The 20,974-nt window shown below is 56.1% G+C and overlaps 4 protein-coding genes across 5 annotated transcripts in view; 2 read left to right on the top strand and 2 right to left on the bottom strand.

Moving 5' to 3' along the window:
* MAST1 (microtubule associated serine/threonine kinase 1) overlaps positions 1–5,924 on the top strand; it is a 28,795-nt gene extending 22,871 nt beyond the window's left edge. For both annotated transcript variants that reach the window (XM_043911328.1, XM_043911327.1), the window contains 8 exons: positions 1,039–1,217; positions 1,295–1,542; positions 1,886–2,086; positions 2,274–2,503; positions 2,861–2,983; positions 3,111–3,247; positions 4,284–4,471; positions 4,569–5,924. In XM_043911328.1, the coding sequence (XP_043767263.1) occupies positions 1,039–1,217; positions 1,295–1,542; positions 1,886–2,086; positions 2,274–2,503; positions 2,861–2,983; positions 3,111–3,247; positions 4,284–4,471; positions 4,569–5,842 (2,580 nt within the window). In that variant the 3' untranslated portion in view covers positions 5,843–5,924. The remainder of the gene's footprint in view (positions 1–1,038; positions 1,218–1,294; positions 1,543–1,885; positions 2,087–2,273; positions 2,504–2,860; positions 2,984–3,110; positions 3,248–4,283; positions 4,472–4,568) is intronic.
* A 243-nt stretch (positions 5,925–6,167) lies between these two features.
* Positions 6,168–8,750, bottom strand: DNASE2 (deoxyribonuclease 2, lysosomal). The gene is made up of 6 exons (XM_043911329.1): positions 8,388–8,750; positions 8,096–8,273; positions 7,926–8,004; positions 7,428–7,592; positions 7,140–7,337; positions 6,168–6,716 (listed from the first exon to the last, which is right to left on the bottom strand). Exons 1-6 carry the CDS (start codon positions 8,480–8,482, stop codon positions 6,310–6,312), a joined length of 1,122 nt encoding a protein of 373 aa, XP_043767264.1. The 5' UTR covers positions 8,483–8,750; the 3' UTR covers positions 6,168–6,309.
* Positions 8,751–9,806: 1,056 nt separating this feature from the next.
* Positions 9,807–13,892, bottom strand: KLF1 (Kruppel like factor 1). The gene is made up of 3 exons (XM_043913914.1): positions 13,691–13,892; positions 12,188–13,028; positions 9,807–10,462 (listed from the first exon to the last, which is right to left on the bottom strand). Exons 1-3 carry the CDS (start codon positions 13,775–13,777, stop codon positions 10,287–10,289), a joined length of 1,104 nt encoding a protein of 367 aa, XP_043769849.1. The 5' UTR covers positions 13,778–13,892; the 3' UTR covers positions 9,807–10,286.
* A 4,986-nt stretch (positions 13,893–18,878) lies between these two features.
* On the top strand, positions 18,879–20,278 carry LOC122699403 (keratin, type I cytoskeletal 18). Its single transcript, XM_043911309.1, has one exon. It carries the CDS (start codon positions 18,926–18,928, stop codon positions 20,213–20,215), a length of 1,290 nt encoding a protein of 429 aa, XP_043767244.1. The 5' UTR covers positions 18,879–18,925; the 3' UTR covers positions 20,216–20,278.
* Positions 20,279–20,974: the final 696 nt, after the last annotated feature.

Here is a 20,974-nt window from a genome sequence, read left to right as displayed (position 1 = left end):
TAGGGAATGGAGGTGGGCTTGAAGCGGGCAGGGGCTCAGGAGGCCGTGGGGAGCAGGCACACAGAACTAAGGTCTCAGACTAGAGATTTTACTGAGGGAGTGAGATCAGAGTGACTAGGCTAGTGGCAGAGGGGGTGGGGTGGGGGGAAGCAGCATAGTCTTGGAAGTGGCCTTTGGCGTTGAAGTGAGTCAAGGTGCTCAGTCGTGTCCGACTCTTTGCGACCCCATGGACTGTAGCCTTCCAGGTTCCTCCGCCCATGGGATTTTCCAGGCAAGAGTACTGAAGTGGGTTCCTTCTCCAGGAGATCTTCCCGATCTCCTGGTCTCCCGCATTATAGGCAGACGCTTTACCGTCTGAGCTACCAGGGAAGATGCCTTCGGCATTGAGTGGAATCTAATGGGAACCTAACAGTATGGAAATGACCGACAGGAGGAGCGGCTAATCTGGGCCGGGCGGGGTCAGGACCTGGGAATGGAGAGATTGAGCAGTGAGGGCGGAGCTAGGCCGTGGCGAGGCTGGGCACTATTTAATTTTGAGGGACAGCATGTAGCGGGGGTCACAAAGAGTCGGACTGAGCACACATACAATGTAGGGGGAGCACGACCTAGCTTGGGAGAGGGTACGCATAACTGGATGAGACTTGGAGAGGTGAGATTCTTTACGGCTTGGGCAGGGCAGGATCTAGAATATGTCAGCGCCTCATTTCGTGGGGTGGGGCCAGAACTGAAGAATTGTGGGTGGTCGGGCTCAGTCCAGGAATGGGCAGGACCCAGCTTTACTAGGATGGAGCTTAGTTTGGTAGGCTCCAGTAGCGAGGTAGAGAATGAGATGGTTGGTTGGCATCATCGACTCAATGAACATGAGTCTGAGCAAACTCAGGAGACAGTGAAAGACAGGGAAGCCTAGCGTGCTGCAGTCCATGGGGTCGCAAATACTTGGACACGGCTGAGCGACTGAACAACCGTAGTGGGAAGTTCACTGGTTCAGGAGGGAAGGCAGAACCTGGCGGCTGGACTTGCCTCCACTGCCACTTGCAGGTGTATAGCAGTATGGAGCAGCTGTCGCAGCACGAGCCCAAGACCCCCGTGGCGGCAGCGGGGACCAGCAAGAGGGAGCCGAGCGCCAAGGGCCCAGAGGAGAAGGTGACCAGCAAGCGGGAGGGCCTGGGTGGCCTGACCCTGCGCGAGAAGACCTGGAGAGGGGGCTCCCCGGAGATGTGAGCAAGGACAGAGCTGGGTTTGGGGGCGGGGCCCGAAGGGGAGTAACTCCTCTGACAACGCCCTCTTTGCGCAGCAAGCGCTTCTCGGCATCTGAGGCCACCTTCTTGGAGGGGGAGGCCAGTCCCCCGTTGGGCGCCCGCCGCCGTTTCTCGGCGCTGCTGGAGCCTAGCCGCTTCAGCAGCCCCCAAGAGGAAGAGGATGAGGCTCGGCTGCGCAGGCCTCCCCGGCCCAGCTCCGACCCCCCAGGCTCGCTGGATGCGCGGGCCGCCAAAGAGACACCTCCAGGAGATGGCACCCCCAGCGCCGGGGACTCGGAGGCTAGTAAGTGCCCCCTCATGTCGCCTTCCCCAGTTCCCCAGGGGCCATATATGAGCGTTCAATGAGCCTGGTTACTGCTTATGCAAGTTCTCCTGTACTCTTCACACTCCAACCTGGGGTTCTCATCAACACGAGAAAGACCCCTATTCCATGCTCAGTCAGTCAACAAATGTGTTTAAGCACTCCTCTGTGTCAGGAGCTCTTCCAGATGTATAGGGTACCTGCTGTTATGAAATTCACAATCCAGCGAGGGAGAGAGGTGGGAAGAGCATTGCATGCAGAGGGAACACCATTTAAGAGGGCTATGCCCTTGGGCTGATTCCCTAACCCACCTGCTCTGTTGCAGCTGACCGCCCAGGCGACCTCTGCCCACCCTCTAAGGATGGGGACCCATCAGGCCCCAGAGCTACCAATGACTTGGTTCTACGCCGCGCGCGGCACCAACAGCTATCAGGAGATCCCGCGGTAGAGAAGCGGCCTTCTCGAACCGGGGGCAAAGTCATCAAGTCAGCCTCGGCCACTGCCTTGTCTGTCATGATCCCTGCAGGTGACGCTGGGTCCAACCTGGCAGGGGATGGGCTGCCCCCATTGGTGCGTTTTCCCGGTCCACGGTGATTTGCTCTGGGATGGGCCAATGAGAGCCCCGGGACTTTCACTTGGGAGGAGGGAGGAGCAGACACAGGGAGGGCCGAGTCTGTCCGCCCTGACCTCTGACCATGGGTCTGTGTCTGCAGTGGACCCCCATGGGAGCTCACCTTTGGCTAGCCCCATGTCCCCGCGATCTCTCTCCTCCAACCCATCCTCACGGGACTCCTCACCCAGCCGGGACTACTCCCCGGCTGTCAGTGGGCTTCGCTCCCCCATCACCATCCAACGCTCGGGCAAGAAGTATGGCTTCACACTGCGTGCCATCCGCGTCTACATGGGTGATTCAGATGTCTACAGTGTACACCACATTGTCTGGGTGAGCAGTCATGGATGAGCCTGTATTCTACGGTGGGGGTGGGGAGAGAGAATTCCACCCCGCCCCCCGCCAGCACCCCCCACCCACCCCACCCACCCCCGCTCCAAGGGATGAGGGACAGCTCAAACTCTGGAACTAGGCAGCCTGAATGAGACTCCTCCGTGACACCCCTGCACCCCGTCACTTTCCTCTCTGACTCTCAGTTTCTTCATTTGTAAACTGGCGAGAAAGATTGCTATTTCGCTTGGTGTTATGATTACTGTGCCTACAGAGTTAGGTGTCTGGAACAGAAGCTTAGGGAGGCTTCCTTGTTACCAATCCTATTAATCCTGCCCCTATGGGGTGCCCTGTCCCCAGCACGTGGAGGAGGGGGGCCCAGCCCAGGAGGCAGGGCTCTGTGCCGGGGACCTCATCACCCACGTGAACGGGGAGCCGGTGCATGGCATGGTACATCCTGAGGTCGTTGAGCTGATCCTTAAGGTGAGTCTATGGCGGGGAAAGCGAACTGTCGGGGGAGTGGAAGGGAGTGAAGGGTGAGGGGGGTCCCGGAGAGCTGGAGTTGCCAGAACAGCCTCCAGCAGAGAACTTTCCCCCTTTCTAACCCCAGAGTGGCAATAAAGTGGCCGTTACCACAACGCCCTTCGAAAATACCTCCATCCGTATCGGCCCCGCACGGCGCAGCAGCTACAAGGCCAAAATGGCTCGGAGGAACAAGCGGCCCTCTGCCAAGGAGGGTCAGGAGAGGTGGGTGGGGCCAAGTGCAGTGGGCGGGGCTATAAACAGCAGGCCCTCTGGAGCATTCCAGTTTTTGAGCAATGGCCAGGGCTTATGTGGGATAGGTATAGGACAGGACAGGAGAAGGCATATTCACAGGAATGGAAGTTGTGCACAGGAAAGGTGGCCGGGGCCACTATGCGTGTGTGCTAAGTCGCTTCAGTCGTGTCTGACTCTTTGGAACCCTATGGACTGTAGCCCGCCAGGCTCCTCTGTCCATGGGATTCTCCAGGCAAGAATACTGGAGTTGGTTGCCATGCCCTTCTCCAGGGGATCTTCCCGACCCAGGGATCGGGAAGACAAACGAGAACTCCAGTCTCTTAAGTCTCCTGTATTGGCAGGCGGGTTCTTTACCACTCGCGCCACCTGGGGGCCACCGAGTGAAGAGCAATAATGGGAGGACGGAGGAGGGGCTGAGAAAGTGGGAGGAGTTGGGAAAGGAAGACGTGCCAAGCTCCAAAACTCTGGGAGTAGAGCAGAGCCAGCGGATATGGACCAAGAGGGCACCGTCGAGATGACCCTGCTTTGCTGGATGCATTTAAGAGACTGGGAGGGGCCAGGAGAAGAGATTTCTACCTGGGAGGAGCATACCAGGCCAGTAGAAATAATTTCTTCCCTTACAAATAATACAGAGTTAGGAGATGTGGGTGGAGCCAGGAGAGTTTTCTGTTTTGATCAGCGGGTTTGACCTGGACAAAGAGTGAGTGGGGACTGGAGAGAGATGCGTCAGGCTGAGGCCAGTGCTATTCTTCCTGCCCTGATAGGTGGGTTTAGCTGGAGAGGGAGGGGCTAGAAAGGTGGACGGGGCCAGAATAGGTTGGTTCTGTTTGGAAGGATGTTTCTAGCTTGGACTGTGAGTGGTCAAAAAGCAATGGGTAGGCCAGGTGGGAGGAGCCAAGTGGGACAGGGCGGGTGGTTCCAGGAGGTGCCTTGAGGCCCTGAAGTGGGAAGAGCCGGGAGCTCTAGAGTCTGGTCCAGGGAAGCTGGTTCCCTCCTTGTCCTCTAGCAAGAAGCGCAGCTCCCTCTTCCGCAAGATCACGAAGCAGTCGAACCTGCTGCACACTAGCCGCTCGCTGTCGTCGTTGAACCGCTCGCTGTCGTCCAGCGACAGCCTGCCCGGCTCGCCCACGCACGGCCTGCCGGCGCGCTCGCCCACCCACAGCTACCGCTCCACGCCCGACTCCGCCTACCTAGGTAGACCCTGCGCCTGCGCGGGGCGGGCGGCTTGTGCGGGCGGGGCAGTGCCTGGCGGCGCCCACCCAGTTCTTTGCCCTCTCTCGCCCGCCCGCAGGCGCCTCGTCCCAGAGTAGCTCGCCCGCCTCGAGCACGCCAAACTCGCCGGCGTCGTCAGCGTCGCACCACATCCGGCCCAGCACGCTGCACGGCCTGTCGCCGAAGCTGCATCGCCAGTACCGCTCTGCGCGCTGCAAGTCGGCAGGCAACATTCCGCTGTCGCCGCTGGCGCACACACCGTCCCCGACACAGGCGTCGCCGCCGCCGCTGCCAGGCCACACGGTGGGCAGCTCGCACACCACGCAGAGCTTCCCGGCCAAGCTGCACTCGTCGCCGCCGGTGGTGCGCCCGCGCCCGAAGAGTGCCGAGCCCCCGCGCTCGCCGCTCCTCAAACGGGTGCAGTCGGCGGAGAAGCTGGGAGCCTCGCTGGGCGCCGACAAGAAGGGCGCGCTACGCAAACACAGCCTCGAGGTGGGCCACCCGGATTTCCGCAAGGACTTCCACGGCGAGCTAGCGCTGCATAGCCTCGCAGAGTCGGACGGCGAGACGCCCCCTATCGAGGGTCCCGGCGCGCCCCGGCAGGTCGCCGTCCGCCGCCTGGGCCGCCAGGAGTCGCCCCTGAGCCTGGGTGCGGATCCGCTGCTGCCCGAGGGCGCCCCCAGGCCGCTGGCATCAAGTAAGGAGAAAGAGTCCCCGGGTGGCGCCGAGGCCTGCACCCCGCCCCGCGCGACGACCCCTGGGGGTCGGACCCTGGAGCGGGACGCCAGCGGCGCGCGACACCAGAGCGTGCAGACCGAGGACGGTACAGGCGGGACGGCCAGGGCCGTGGCCAAATCCGCGCTGAGCCCGGTGCAGGAACACGAGACCGGCCGGCGCAGCAGCTCCGGCGAAGCAGGCACGCCCCCGGTGCCCATTGTCGTAGAGCCCGTACGGCCTGGGGTGAAAGCTGAGGTGTCTCAGCCCCCGAGTGTGCATACCCCGAGTGCGGACTCCAAGGCATTGCCCGAATCTGCACCCCTGGCGCCTCCCCCATCTGAGGCCCTCCGGGGCCGGGAGCGCTGGGTGCTGGAGGTGGTGGAGGAGCGGACCACGCTGAGCGGGCCTCGTTCCAAACCTGCCTCTCCCAAGCTCTCCCCAGACCCCCAGACCCCCTCCCAAGCCCCAACAAAAAATGTGCCCAGCAGTGCCGGACCCGCAGCCCCACCTGCTTCCCTGACGGGCCCGACCACCAGGCCTGAGGTGGGGCCGACCTTTTGGTGCCCTGCTGAAGTTGTGCCCTCAGCAGGCCCGACCAAAAAAGGGGCGCCCTGCCCCATGCCCCCAGGCCCATAGCAGTGGGAGCCGCTGGCCTGTACAGCCGCCTGTATACATATGTACACATATAAATAAAGCGCGCCCCTGCTGTGTGAGCTTTCTGGAGCTCCCCTCCTCCCCTAGCAAGGCAGGACATCCTGTTTCCACCCCGTTGCCTGTGTGCTTGTTAAGGGGTGAAACTTCCTCCAGTCCTAGTTACCATAAAGAGGGGAGTTAGGTCTTGGGTGGACCCTTACTTGGGGTCCTACTCTGTGTCTCACCTATGTGCCAGCTGCCCCAGACCCTGAGCAAGCTGCAATGCTGTTGAGAGTCCCATTGCCCAGCTGAAGAAAGATGAACAGTCTCATTTACCAATTTCTCAACAATTGCTCAGCAATTCTGAGTAAGGTGTTATGATTTCCATTGTACAGATGAGTAGACTGAGTCACAGATTAAGGCACATGATTAAGGCCAAACAAATAGGAAGGGACAAAATAGATTCAAACTCAAGTCCACACTGGCCCCTGAACCTTAGCTCTTATATGTCCTGCTGGGCTTCCTAGAGAGAAGACCCTGCTCTTCTTTTTACAGGGCTCCCAGGCTTTCACCAGAGGCTTGAAGGCCTTCCAGAGCATCTGGGCACACAGAGTGCCCCCACCCCGGTGCTCCTCTCTTTGGTTCCGATTCATGTCACCCACACAGGCCCAGGGCCCTTTTGGGGTTACACACCACTTGGAGTGGTCTTCTGTGGCATTGAAGGCTGGCCCAGCTGGCCCAGGGAAGGCTGTCTGAGTCACATCAAATACATACTGGGCCCCAGAGCAGTTGGAGGGCAGGATACCGGAAGATCTTTGCCAGAATTGGACCTGCAGGGTATTGCCAAGGGCTTCCGCCAGCCAGCCAGAGTACAGGTCTGCAGAAGATGGAAAGAGGGCATGGACAGGGTCAGGATCAATGCTAGGGATTCCCTAGGCCACTTCCCCTCTCTGAGCTGTTTCCTCAGTTGTCAATTCCTGGCGATCTGGAGGATTATAACATTAAGAGTAATAGCCCTTATGAAATGCTTTATATGTATCACTTTGCACACAGCAGCCCTTTCAAGTAGATACCATTACTATTCCCATTTTTCAGATAGGTAAGTTGAGACCCTTATTAAATCATGTATCACACAGCCAGAAACCAATACTTGAACACAGGTATGTTGGTTGTTTACCTCGCATGTGATTATGACTCAGATGTGTCCCAATCCCTACCCATGACCTGCCCATAGCCATGGACACACCAGACAGTCCCTCCGCAGAGAAAGAGTTCTCCAAACATCAACCTCAGGCCTCACCGTCTCCAAAGTTTCCAAATTTGGCAAAGCTCTGGAATGTGGCTCCTTTCTTTGATGTGAGTGTTACACTGCTGTTCCACGGTCCCTGGCGAACGTGATGGCCCTTGACTACCTCCTCCAGGTAGGGGAATTTCTGGGCGAAGTCCCCTTCCAGCCTGTGGTCATATACCAGCGGGTAGGTATAGGTCAGCTGTTTGCCTGGAGGTCATGGAGAGAAGAAAATGAGGAATGTTCTAATATTCCGATCTGGGAATCAGGGACTCACCCTGCCTCCCTGTCTTCACTCACTGATATCCAGGAACTGGGTGAGTGGAAAAGATACACAGATCAGGGTCTGCCCATATCTTTGGGCACCAGAAGGCCAGCTGTAAGCAGCAGAGGAGGCAGGTGGAGGGAAGTTCGGAACACTGTGGATCAACCAGAAGCCCCCTTCTTGGTCCAGGAGCAGCACACCTGAACCAGAAATTGGAGTTGATGGGGGGAGGAGACTGCTTGAGACATCGAAACAAGTACATGTGCAACCAGCAACACTCTCAGTCTGTAGGGGGCCTGGACTGCAGGACCAGCGGGCAGTGGGCAATGAATGTCAGGACCACTGCCCGGCTCAGTTTCCACAGCCATCAGTCCTTTTAGTTCAGAGGAAGGACCACGTTGATTTAAGACAGGGAAACAGATATCCAGGGCCTGGCAGAGCAGCTCACCCTCAGCCCCAGGCAGGTCAGGAATGAGCTGAAGAAGACGCATAGGGAAACCAGAACCCTCCCCCAGCCCCCAATGTGGCCTCACCCTTCGTGTGCCCACGACTGGAAGAGTCCTTAGACTCGTTGGATTTAGGCGGTTGGTCATTGTAGAGCACAAAAGCGAGCTGGGGAAGATGGACAGGGGCAACGTGAAGGTTCCCTCAGGTCAAGCCCACCCTAGAGTCCCACCCCAGGTTCGACCGGAGGCGTCATCACCTGGCTGTTGTTTCGGTACAGCGGCAGCAGGCTGCGGCCCACGGCCCCGGTGGTGCTGTTGATGAACCCCACGCCGTCGCGCCAGTCCTCTGAGTCTTCGTCAAAGTACCTGTACCGTAGGCCGTTCTGCGTCGCATCTCCCGACCCTGTGTGGGCCGGCAGCTTGTAAACGACGAACCTACAGGTTGGGGCATGGACAGAGTGGAGGAAGAAGGGAAGGAACCTGTTTTCTCCTAGGAGTGCAGCAAGCCCCAGTGCGGCTCTGGGGAATAGTGGCCGCCCGCGCACTCACCAGTCCACAGGCTGCCCCGAGTCCCCATAGCAGGTCAGGGTTCCTGCAGGGACCCAGAGCAGCGCGGTCAATAGCAGCGAGCTCAGCATGGCCATAGAGCTGGGGTCTAGAAATCTGTGTCAAGAGGGCGAGGCGCGGGGTCACGAGCTGGGACAGGCCCGCCCCTGGTGACTTTCACTTCCCCAAATCTGCCTGGGAACCCAACCCCAGACATCAAGAGGATGGAGACCCCGCCCGCGAGGTGAGAAGCGGAGATTTTAAAAGGCGGTCAAGGATCCTCCCAGGGGCTGGACTTTCTTTCCGGCCGTCTCATCCATCTAAGTCCGCCCCCATCCGGCTAGCCTGGGCCCTCCTCCTGCTTCCGGCCGACTAGTCCCTGATAGGCTCCACCCTCTGGCCCGGCTCAGACACGCCCTCTCCAGCGTGTTTCCAGCGTCCGCCTCCGACTCTGCTCCTGGCCAACCACCGCTCACGTCCTTCTGCTAGGCCCTGCCTCTGTCTCTTTCAATTCAGGCTGTGTGTGTGCTTGCTTAGTCGCTTAGTCGTGTCCGATTCTTTGAGACCCGGTGGACTGTAGTCTGCCAGGCTCCTCCGTCCATGGGGATTCTCCAGGCAAGAATACTGGAGTGGGTTGCCATGTCCTGCTCCAGGGATCGAACCGAAGGATTGAACCCAGGTTTCCCGCATTGCAGGCGAATTCTTTACCCTCTGAGCGACCAGGGAAGCCCCATTACCGGCTAATCCCAATGAACACTCTTACTTAACGGGGCTCCTTCCCCGGTTTATCGGTCAGAGGCAATTTTGGACTTTATCCTTTCCTGCCTTACAGCCTGAGGTCCACTTCGTGTGACTTTTGCTCCTTTAAAGAGAGCTTGTGCTGTTGGTCTTCCCCATTTTCATTCTGCATGTCCCCCCACCCCCACTCCGCCACCGGACACGAGCTAGCCAAGGGGTCACTTTGGATCATGGTAAGGTGAAGGATGCTGGGGCTCTGGGACCGAGCTGAAGATTCCTTTTTTTTAAAAATTATTTATTTTGGCCACTCCACAGGGCATATGGGATCTTAGTTCCCCAGAGATCGAATCCGTGCCCCCTGCAGTGGAAGCACAGAGTCCTAACCACTGGACCACCAGGGAGTTCGCTTAGGATTCTTAGTGGAGGAAGAAGATTCTTAAATAGAAAAGAAGGTCCCTGTGAATGTCCCTGGGCTTCAAGGCAGGAAGCAAGGACAATGTAGCCTGACCTTGGGGTGGGGGAAGGCAGGGCTGCAAGGCAGTCAGTGCCGGAGGAAGGTTGCCTGGTTTTAGGAGATAAGTGTGTAGATGTGTGTTGTTCAATCGCTAAGTCGTGTGTATGGCCCCCCAATATCAGCTCTGGGGTTACGGCTTCTTCCCAACTACCACAGCCAAAATCCACAAATTCAGGCCAACATAAGTTTTATCTGGGAGGGGCATTTTTACAGGACCCATAACCATTCACAGCAATGCCAGCCTCTATGTGGAGTTTCAGGTGTCACAGTGTGAAGCGTTCTTCTAGAATCAGGGTCTCTGGGATGCCTCACCCGCTCACTGTCTAGGGTCACCGGTGAGCTGGTTTGATGGTCCAGCTCTCTGAGAGTCTGTCTCTTTGTCAGAAGTATCTGAGTATCCATTTGAGTCCGTTTATTTGGAGGTGTGTCTTGCTGGGTCTACATGATCGTGGCTGTCTGTGGCCGAGGACCTGTGGGAACTTATGTTGGAGGCTCTCCCGGGTGCGTCTATGGGCCAGTCCTTGATCTTTTGCTACATCTCTGGGGCCTAGAGTCCAGATGAGGATTCATCCGAGGGAAAACCACCCTGCGTGGATCCACTCTTGTTCCAACCCCAGTTCCCAGGAAGGTCCAAGTGCCAGAGGCGGGGCTCAAAGATGACGCTTCATGTGCAAGGCCAGATGATCGGAGCGCGAAAATGCACGTGAACAGAGCTGGCAGCGGAAGGGGCGCTGTCCTGTGTGTTTTCGGTAGTGACGGGTCAGCTCGTCGGAGCGCGCGAACCGCCAGCCACAGCCGTCCCACGTGCAGGCGTATGGCTTCTCCCCTGTGGAGATGAGGAAGCCTTGAACGCCAGTGTCCACCACACTTGGTCCCAGGGTCTTCCCTCCTAGCCTAGACCGGGACTGCGTGCATGCTAAGTCACTTCAGTTGTGTCGGACTCTTTGAGACCCCATGGACTGTAGCCCGCCAGGTTCCTCTGTCCATGGGATACGCCAGGCAAGAATACTGGAGTGGGTTGCCATGACCTCCTCCAGGGGATCTTCCTCATCCAGGGATTGAACCCGAGTCTCTTATGTCTCCTGCATTGGCAGGCGGGTTCTTTACCGCTAGCGCCTAGGGTGAGGCTGGTGAGGCGCCAAGATGGTGAAATTTAAGGAGGCTTTCACTCTCGGGGACGGCCTGAATCTACACCCAGAACCGACATCTGCGACCTTCTGTGCCTCTTCTGTACCTGCTGGCGCCAGGCGCCTTTTCATTTCCGGGGCACAAGTCGCGCTGTCTATGCGGCTGGCCCTGCTTCCTGTGTCCTCACGTCCTGCCTCCGCGTACTAATGCCCTCCCAGGTTTTGTCCTTTGGCACTGCTCCCTGTGTTCCAGGCTCTTTACTGTACCAGGGGACCCTCCAGCTGCTGTTCAATCCTGTTGTTGGCCTTGATCCTTGAGCCCCGAAATCCATTTGGTGTCCCATGCCCTGTCCTGGGCGATTACTTTTTCCCTCTGCTAGACTTGGCCCCTCCTGCCTACCGTCCTGGACAGGTCTGTACACGTGGCCCCATCCCCTTGGGCACAGGCCTCCTTCCTCCTCCTCCTGGCCCTCTGTTCCATGTCCCCGCCCTTCTTTGGCTCGTTGGGTCCCCGGCTTTTCCTCCTGTGCCCACCCTCCTCTGTTTCCAGCTATTTATCTTCAAACTCCAGGAACTGCCTCTGCATCTGGGCCCCTCAAACAAACCCTGAGCTCCAGCACGCCCCCTACAGTCTGGCTAAGCCACTACCTCTTTATATTCCTGGCTATGGCCCCTGAATGGCTCCCCAGGTGAAAAGTGAGTTAGTCGCACACTTTTTGTCTTTGCCGTCCCCTGGACTGTAGCTTGCCCAGCTCCTCTGTCCATGGAATTCTCCAGGCAGGAGTATTGGAGTGGGTTGCCATTTCCTTCTCCAGGGAATCTTCCCGAGCCAGGGATCCAACTCGGGTCTCCTGCATTGCAGGCAGATTCTTTACCAACCGAACCCCAGGTGGCGCAGTGGTAAAGAATCCGCCTGCCGATGCAGGAGACGCAGGAAAGGCTAGTTAGATCCCTGGATCCGGGAGACCCCCCCCACCCCCAGAGTACAGTCCATGGGGTGGCAATGAGTCGGACACATCTGAGCACGGCGGCCCCTGAACCCCTTACTCCCACTTGCCCCAAACCCGAACCCTACGTTTTTGGCCCCGCCCTTGGTATTCCGGCTTTCTCTCCCGCGGTCCCTCCTCTAGCCCCGCCCCTACACAGCTTGCCGGGTTCTCTGCTTTTCAGCACTTCCTTGGTCCAGGTCTTAGCTGTTGGTTCCCTGAAATGTTTTCCGGATTCTCTCTCTGTCCCCACCCGCATTCCCCTCTGCTCTTCGGCCGGCTCCAGATGTTCCAAGCACCCCAGCTCCCTCGGCGTAGCCCTTTGCTCCGAGACTTTGCTTTAGCCCCTCCCCTTGCTCCAGTTTCCAGCTCCTCGACAGCTCCCAGCTCCCAAGGCCCCGCCCAGCCCCGCCCCTGCGCCGGGGCCCGCCCCCTCACCTGTGTGCGTGCGTAGGTGCGCCTTCAGGTGCGAGCTCTTGGTGTAGCTCTTGCCGCACCCCGGGTGCGTGCACGTGTGCGCAGCCTGCCTCTTGCGTGCCCACGATCGCCGGCTGCGCTTGGATGGCGCGGCCTCCGCGGTCCCTCCTGGGTCTCCTGTAGTCCCCCCGAGTCCTGCACCCGTCGTCCCGGGCCCTAGACAACTCAGGAAGGAGTGGGGCGAGGCGGGACCGGGTGCCGGCGCCTGGAGCCCGCGGAAGAGCTGGAAATGCCCTTGGTACTGCGGCATCGGGTACAGCGCGGGGTACCCGGACAGCAGCCCGTAGGGGGCGCCCGGCGCTGCAGGCACTGGAAAACCCGTCCTCGGGAAGTAGCTGCCGGAGGAACCCGCGCCCGGTCCCGGGTACAACGGCTGCAACGGCAGCGCTTTGGGCTCGGGGGTCGGGATCAGGGATGGGCCCACGAAGGTATCGGGAGCCGGGGTTCGTGGGGCCGGGCGCGCCCAGCCCAGGTGCTCCTCAGGGCCCAAGAGCCCAGCCACCAGCCCCGGGCCGCCCGCATACGCGCCCAGAGTCTCGGGCGGCGGTGGGAATTGCGCTCCGGAGCCCTCGCTGGGCGCCAGAGCGCAAGCCTGAGGCGCGCAGGTCTGGGGCGCCCCGCCGGGCTCTGGGCACGGGAAGTTGGTGAGGAGTAGATCCAGGTCCCAGGGGGTAGCTGCGTCCCTGTCATCATCTTCGTCCTCCCCAGGAGCGTCCTCCAGCTCAGGCCTCACGTGGAGGGGTGGCCCAGTATGGTCGGGGGGACCCGGGCCCAAGTCCTGTACGTCTTCAGAGCGCCACCACTGGGGGAAGGAGCCAGTAACATGGAGCTTTAGTGGACACCAAGGTATCCTGCCCATAGACAGTGGGGGCCGGATGCCCTGATGGGGGCAGGCTGGCCAGAGGCTTAGTAAAGGGGTCTTGTTTGCTTGTCTGTCATGTCAGTCTGTCCCACTCCCTCACACTTGTCCGTCTCCCCCCTCAGCCCCCCCCAGCTCCAGAGACCGTCTATCGGGTCAGGCTGGAGACAGGAGATAAGGCTTATATTATCTAGAGTCTCCTGCCACGCTCAGGCATGGGGGAAGGGTTGGCAGAACCCAGAATGGAAGGCTGGGGGAGGCTCAGCCTTGCCTCAGTTTCCCCTAAGAATCTTCCTCCCTTTCCAGGTCCCCTAACAAGATTAATTCCTGGGTGTCCCCTAGCCACAGCTGTCATTTCCCTCTTATATCTGGGGGTGTCTCACTGAGCCTAGATCCCTGTGTTGTTCTGTTCCCAGCCTCAGTCTTCCAGGACAGAAATAAGTAAGACCTTAGACCAAGTTCAGACCCCTGGCCTGCACTGAGGACTCCCGGTCCTGAGCAGGGCAAGATGTGAATTCCAGGGCAAGATGCAGACCCGGTCCCCCAATTCTGTGGCCAGGGCCCAGAAGCCCTGCCGGCCCACCTAGACCCCCACCTGACCCCACCTTGAGGATGTCTTCTTGTGTGTCCGAGAAGGGGCCCAGGGCGGTCAGCGTGCTGATGGAGGGCAAGGCGGTCTCTGCTGCAGCCATGGCTGGCTGGTGCCCACCCTGGGGCTCAGGCCTCCTCTCCCTTGGCGGCCTCGTGGGCTCTGAGGCTCTGATGGCCCCTTGGAGGGCTCCTCTCTGCTCTCAGCTGATTGGCTGCGGCCCTTGATAAGGGACAGGCGAAGGCGGGGGTCACCGTTTCTGGGGAACAGACTTCACCCAGGCCTGTTCGGGGCTGAGTCCTGAAGCCTGAGCCTGTATGCGAAGCCAATCAGATGTTCAGGGTCTAAGGGTTCAGGGGATGGGGGTTCAGGAGATGGGGGTTCCGGGGTTGGGCAGAGTGAGGCACTGTGTTCCCAAAGAAGGAGAAACTTGGGGGCCTGTTCTCAGCTATCTTCCTGGAGAAGAGGTGACCGGCACAATGGGGATTCTGGGAAGGAGCTTCAAGACCCCCTTGCCCCTGACCGGGGCCTTGCAGCTCTCCCCTTCCCCATAAACAGCCGCCACCATGCTGATGGCGGGACTTGGCATGAACTCCCTGCCAAGCCAAGCATTATCAGACTCCCCAGACGTTGGAGGCTGCTATCAGGTGGGGGCCCAGAACAGCCAAGGCTCTGTCCCCAGTGAGTGGGAGGGCCGGGGTCTGGGGATTAACTTGGTTTTCAATTTCCTGGGTTATGAGCTCCCCAGGTCTGAGCCCAGTGGCAGGAGAGGCCCCTGCCAATCAGTGGTCACTGTCTACCATGGACAGCCCCACCCCCCACCCCAGGCGACATGCAGGGGGTGTGGGGAGGCTGAGGCTGGTGCAACTACAACTCTAGATGGGGCCTTGGGACGAGGAGGCCACCTACTCTCCTGGGTGGGATGGGACTGTTGAATCAGGCCATAGGAAGTACTTGATCGGGAGGTGACCCGATTGCTGCTTCCCTTGTGGCTCAGCTGGTGAAAAATCTGCCTGCAGTGCGGGAGACCTGGGTTTGATCCCTGGGTTGGGAAGATCCCCTGGAGAAGGGAAAGGCTACCCACTCCAGTATTCTGGCCTGGAGAATTCCATGGACTATATAGTCCATGGGGTTGCAAAGAGTTGGACATGACTAAGCAACTTTCACTTTCTACCCCACAGTGGGGAGAGATCTAGGTTCTGTACCAGAGACCTCCACCATGGTGCCCAGGGATTCCAGGTGATGACACAGACATATAGTTCATAGTCGCACATACACATTATGCAATTGTATAATGACACAAATTCCTGGCCCCTAAGTCACACACCCCATATAAGTCCCTGCTCTGATAATTGTATGTCTGTGCATCACAGAGACCATGAACAAACATACAATTCCCAGGTGCAAAAACAACCATCTACTACATCATTACACAACGTTATAGTCATACACTGCCTCAGACGTAGAATTCATGATCAGGTGCTGACAATGACACACAGTTACTCAAATCACACACAATCACACACTCGGTTTTGCCACAACCAAACAGATCCGTGGAGATCCCCGGATATACTGTCACAGAACCAGAGAAGATGCTGCCACACAACCCCATCAAACACAGATGAAGCCTCAGACGCAAAAGTGTAAAACACATCTACAAGGGTTTCCCTGGTGGCTCAGTGGTAAAGAACCCACCTGCCAAAGCAGGAGACACAGGTGAGATCCCACATGCTGTGGAGCAACTAATGTGCGCTGCAACTATTCAACTTGTGCTCTAGAGCCCAAGAGCCACAACTGCTGAAGCCCAAGCATCCTAGAGCCTGTGCTCCACAACAGAAGATGCTACCGCAACGAGAAGCCCACGCTCTGCAACTAGAGAGTAGCCCCTGCTCCCTGCATCTAGAGAAAAGCTGGCACAGTAACAAAGACACAGTACAGACTAAATAAATAAAAGTATTAAAAAACACATCCACGCAACCTTTCATAAACACATCTGATACAGTCAGGCACACTGTTATACATCAGGTGCAGACAATCACCCACAACAATCTTAAGTAGTCACAGTCACCTGTCTCTGATACAGTATATGATTATTTAGTCACACAATTACATAATTACTAATGCCCAATGCAGGGGGCACACCAAACAAAGACAACCACACTAACATGGAATCAAACACCCTGATGGTAAAAAGGTGTACAACCTCCCCCAGACATAGACACATCACACCCACAGACACACAACCAGAGTTTGTGCACCACAAATGCATCACAAAAAAGGCAAAAAAAATTATCATGTACAACAAGGTGGTCCAGTAGTTTAGAAGCTGCCTTGCAATGCAGGGTACATGGGTTTGATCCCTGGTTGGGGAACTAGGATCTCACATGCTTTGGGGCAACTAAGGCTTGTTTCACAACTGCTGAGCCTGTGTGTGACAGCTAGAGAGTCCATGCACTGCAACAAAAAATCCCACATGATGCAATGAAGATTCTGTGTGTAGCAACTAAGATGGAACCAGCCAAATAAATAAATAAAAAGACTTTCAAATCCCAAGAGTGGTGGGCGGACAAAAAAAACAATGTAAAAGCCAGCTGGACAAACCCACTAGGATGGTTATTTAATATTTATTTGTATTTCTTTATTTATTTGGCTACCCCAGGTCTTCAGATGCAGCATGTGGGATCTTTAGTTATGGCATGTGGGATCTAGTTCCCTGACCAGATATCTGACTCCAGCCCTCTGCCTTGGGAGTGCAGAGTCTTAGTCACAGGAGAAGTAGGGAAGTCCCTGTGGCTATTTTTTTTAAAAAGAAAAATAAGTATTGGTGGGGATGCAGGAAAACTGGAACCATTGTACACTGCTGGTGGAAATGCAAAATGATGAAGCTACTGTAGAAAACAGTTTCATGAGTCTTGAAAAAGTTCAACAGGTTACCATGCTGCTGCTCACTCACTCAGTTGTGTCCGACTCTGTGTGACCCCAATGGACTGCAGCGCGCCAGGCTCCTCTGTTTGTGGGATTCTCCAGGCAAGAATATTTGAGTGGGTTGCCATGCCCTCCTCCAGGACAGTTACCATATGAGGCAGAAATTTAACTCCAAGGTACATACCTAAAAGAATTGAGAACAGGTACTGGAACAAGTGGGCTTCCCAGGTGGTGCTACTGGCAAAGAACTCACCTGCCAATGTAGGAGACATAAGAGATGTAGGTTCGATATCTGGGTTGGGAAGATCCCCTGGAGGACTCCATGACAACCCACTCCAGTATTCTGGAGAATCCCATGGACAGAGGAGCCTAGCAGGTTATAGTTCACAGGGTCACACAGAGTCAGACATGACTGAAGCAACTTCCCACGAACTCATGCCCTGGAACAAACAGTTGTACAGTAGGGTTCAGAGTAGCATTAGTTACAACCACCAAAAGGTGGAAACAACCCAAATGTCCATTAATGAGCAGATGGATAAACAAAAAGTGGCCCATCTGTGCAATGGAATATTATTCAGCCAGAAAAGTAATGAAGTGCTAATACATGTTACAAGATGGATGATCCTCAAAAGCATGCCTATGTTAAAGAAGCCAGTTAAGAGAGGTCACATTATATAATTCCACTTATATGAAATATCCAGAGTAAGCATATCCATAGAGACAGATTAGTGGTTGCCAAGGGCTGGGGGGAGAAGGAAGTGGGGAGTGACTGCTTAGTGGGTACAAGGTCTCCTTTTGGGGGTGATGGAAGGGTTCTGGAACTATATAAAGGTGGTGGTTGCACAACACAATGAACATACTAAAAACCACTGAATTGTGCACTTTTTTTTGACTGCTCTGGGTCTTCCTTGCGGCACTCAGGCTTTTGCTAGTTGCAGCAAGTGGGGGCTACTCTCTACCTTTGGTGCGAGGGTTTCTCATTGCAGTGGCTTCTCTTGTTGCAGGGCACAGGCTGTAAAGCATGCAGGTGCAGTAGTTGTGGTCACGGGTTTAATTGCTCTATGGCATGTGGGATCTTCCCAGACCAGGAATTGAACACTTGTCCCCTACATTGACAGGTGGATTCTTAACCACTGGACCACCAGGGAAGTCTGAATTGTACACTTTATTTATTTATTTATTTTTTAGTTCTACCACTTTATTGCTACCAACCCATCTCCTTCCACCCTCGTGCACACATGCTTAGTCATGTAACCCCATGAACTGCAGCCCGCCAGGCTCCTCTGTCCATGGACTTTTCCAGGCAAGAATACTGGAGTAGGTTGCCATTTCCTTCTCCTGAGTTGTACACTTTAAATGGTTCATTTTAGAGGACTCCCTGGCTCCAGTGCTTAGGACTTGGCACTTTCACTGCTGTGGTCCTGGTTCAATGCCTGATCAGGGAACAAAGATTCTGCAAGTTATGTGGCGCAGCTGCAGGAAAAAAAAAAAAAATTCATTTTATGTTATGTGAATTTCACTTTATTCAAACAAAATGGTTGAAATTAGAGTGGTTTCCTGGAGAGGAAAGCAATCCTGGAGCAGTTTCCTGGAGAGGAAAGCAATCTCTCTTGAGGAGACATCTCCTTGATTTAGGATAAGGCACTAACAGGCATGTTTGGCTCTGGAAGGTGAGGCAAAAGGGTGAGGGTCCAGGGTGGGAGTACCAGGCCTCTGGGAGCATGTAGCCAGTACAGGTGACAGATTTCCCAGGGTGACAAGGCCTAAGTGTAGATTTGGGCTTCCTAGTGTGCGTCCTGTCATCACCCTCTACATCCCGTGTGAGTCAGAGAACTCCAGTGCTCACAATGACCCCAGGGCAGGGAGCATTAGTGAAAGAACAGGATAGAAGGAGGAAGGCCACTGGCTCCAGGTGGAGGAGGGGTGTCCAAAAGAATAAGAACTATGCAGAATCCCAGACATTGCAGGGTGATGATGGACTCCCTATTGAGTGGGGAGGAGGGTTCAAATCATGGATATTAGAGGCCAGAAGGGCCCAGATACACCCAAGCCCCTTGGGGATATGCAGGCTAGTGATCAGATTCAGACACAGTCTCAGTTACTCCCATCATAGTCAGAGAAAATGTGTGAGACACAGCATTCTACACACAGACATGTGGGAGGGGGTGTTCCTGGGTGGGCAGGGGAGGGCCTGTCCTGGGAAGCAGGAAGACTGGATCCCAGGCCTGGTCCTTGCTCTGCACCTGGTCCATTTTTTAAAAATATAATTTTATGGACGGTCCAGCACCTGAGTCCTGGCCTCGCTCCTTCCTCGTGAACAAACATCATGAGCTTCAGCGCCCAATCCACCTTCTCCAACTACCGGTCCCTGGGCTCCGTGCAGTCGTCAGGCCACCGGGTCCGACCGGTCAGCAGTGCGGCCAGCGTCTATGCAGGCGCCGGGGGCTCGGGCTCCCGGATCTCCGTGTCCCGCTCCACCAGCGTCCGGGGCGGCTGGGGGTCCGGGAACCTGGGCGCCGGGATGGCTGGGGGTCTGGTGGGTGTAGGGGGCATCCAGGGCGAGAAGGAGACCATGCAAGACCTGAATGACCGCCTGGCCTCCTACCTGGAGAAGGTGAGGAGCCTGGAGGCTGATAACCGGAGACTGGAGAGCAAAATCCGGGAACACCTGGAGAAGAAGGGACCCCAGGTCAGAGACTGGGGGCATTACCTGAAGATCATCGAGGACCTGAGGGTTCAGATTTTTGCAAATTCTGTGGACAACGCCCGCATCGTTCTGCAGATTGACAATGCCCGTCTTGCTGCTGATGACTTCAGAGTCAAGTATGAGACGGAGCTGGCCATGCGCCAGTCTGTGGAGAGTGACATACACGGGCTCCGCAAGGTCATCGATGACACCAATGTCACCCGGCTGCAGCTGGAGACTGAGATCGAGGCTCTCAAGGAGGAGCTGCTCTTCATGAAGAAGAACCATGAGGAGGAAGTAAAGGGTCTACAAAACCAGATTGCCAACTCTGGGCTGACTGTGGAGTTAGATGCCCCCAAACCTCAGGACCTCAGCAAGATCATGGCAGACATCCGGGCCCAGTATGACGAGCTGGCTCAGAAGAACCGAGAGGAGCTGGACAAGTACTGGTCCCAGCAGATTGAGGAGAGCACCACAGTGGTCACCTCGCAGACTGCCGAGATAGGAGCTGCTGAGATGACGCTCACAGAGCTGAGGCGCACCGTCCAGTCCCTGGAGATCGACCTGGACTCCATGAGAAACCTGAAGGCCAGCTTGGAGAACAGCCTGAGGGAAGTGGAGACCCGCTACGCCATGCAGATGGAGCAGCTCAACGGAGTCCTCCTGCACCTGGAGTCAGAGCTGGCCCAGACCCGGGCAGAGGGGCAACGCCAGACCCAGGAGTACGAGGCCCTGCTGAATGTCAAGGTCAAGCTGGAGGCTGAGATCAATACCTACCGCCGCCTGCTGGAAGATGGGGAGGATTTCAGCCTTGGCGATGCTCTGGACAGCAGCAACTCCAAGCAAACCATCCATAAGACCACCACCCTCCGGCTCGTGGATGGCAAAGTGGTGTCTGAGACCTCAGACACCAAAGTTCTGAGGCACTGAGGCAGCAGAAGCAGGATCCCCTGGGGAGCAGGGAGTCAATAAAAGTTGAGACGTTATTGCATATCAAAAAAATATATATATAATTTTATGGAATAGGAAATAGCAACCCACTCCAGTATTCTTGCCTGGAAAATTCCATGGACAGAGGAGCCTGGTGGGCTACAGTCCATAGGGATCACAAAGAGTCAGACACAACTGAGCACTTCCTTCTCCTCTCTATCCCCCTCTGCCTTTCTCTTCACTGATGCTTTGAAAATAAAAAGATAAAAGAAAAATATAATTTTATTTATTTAATTTTGGTTTTGCTGGGTCTTCATTGCTGTGTGGGCTTTTCTCTAGTTGCAGTGAGTAGGGCTATTCTTTGTTGTGTGTAGGCTTCTCATTGTGGTGGCTTCTCCTGTTGAGGAGCACGGGTTCTAGAGTGTGCTGACTTCAGTAGCTGTGGTGTATATGCTCCATAGTTGTGGTTCCCTGGACTCTAGAGCACAGTAGTTGTGGCGCATGTGGGGCCTAGTTGCTCTGCAGAATGTGGGGTCTTCCTGGACCAGAGATGGAACCTGTGTCTCCTGCATTGGCAGGTGGACTCTTTACCACTGAGCCATCAGAGAAGCCCCTGCACTTGGTCTATTTTGATCTTAAGCAAGACCATTCTGCTTTCCGGACCTCACTTTCCACAGCTGGAAAATGGACAGGTCATAGTAGGTGAGTGGCTTTCAGACAGAGATGGTCAAGCACGATGCAGCCAGATTCAAAAGCACA

This window comes from Cervus elaphus, chromosome 9 (genome assembly GCF_910594005.1).
Source record: "Cervus elaphus chromosome 9, mCerEla1.1, whole genome shotgun sequence".
Lineage (NCBI taxonomy): Eukaryota > Metazoa > Chordata > Mammalia > Artiodactyla > Cervidae > Cervus > Cervus elaphus.
This window is presented reverse-complemented; position numbering and strand designations above follow the sequence as displayed.

Coding starts and splice junctions, on each gene's coding strand:
- KLF1 (XM_043913914.1), bottom strand. CDS start 13,777: ATGGCTGCAGCAGAGACCGCCTTGCCCTCCATCAGCACGCTGACCGCC. Junction 13,029..13,690: donor CACAAGAAGACATCCTCAAG/GTGGGGTCAGGT, acceptor TCCTTCCCCCAG/TGGTGGCGCTCTGAAGACGT. Junction 10,463..12,187: donor GCACCTACGCACGCACACAG/GTGAGGGGGCGG, acceptor TCATCTCCACAG/GGGAGAAGCCATACGCCTGC.
- DNASE2 (XM_043911329.1), bottom strand. CDS start 8,482: ATGGCCATGCTGAGCTCGCTGCTATTGACCGCGCTGCTCTGGGTCCCT. Junction 7,593..7,925: donor CAGTCGTGGGCACACGAAGG/GTGAGGCCACAT, acceptor TTTCTGGTTCAG/GTGTGCTGCTCCTGGACCAA. Junction 6,717..7,139: donor ATTTGGAAACTTTGGAGACG/GTGAGGCCTGAG, acceptor CATCTTCTGCAG/ACCTGTACTCTGGCTGGCTG.
- LOC122699403 (XM_043911309.1), top strand. CDS start 18,926: ATGAGCTTCAGCGCCCAATCCACCTTCTCCAACTACCGGTCCCTGGGC.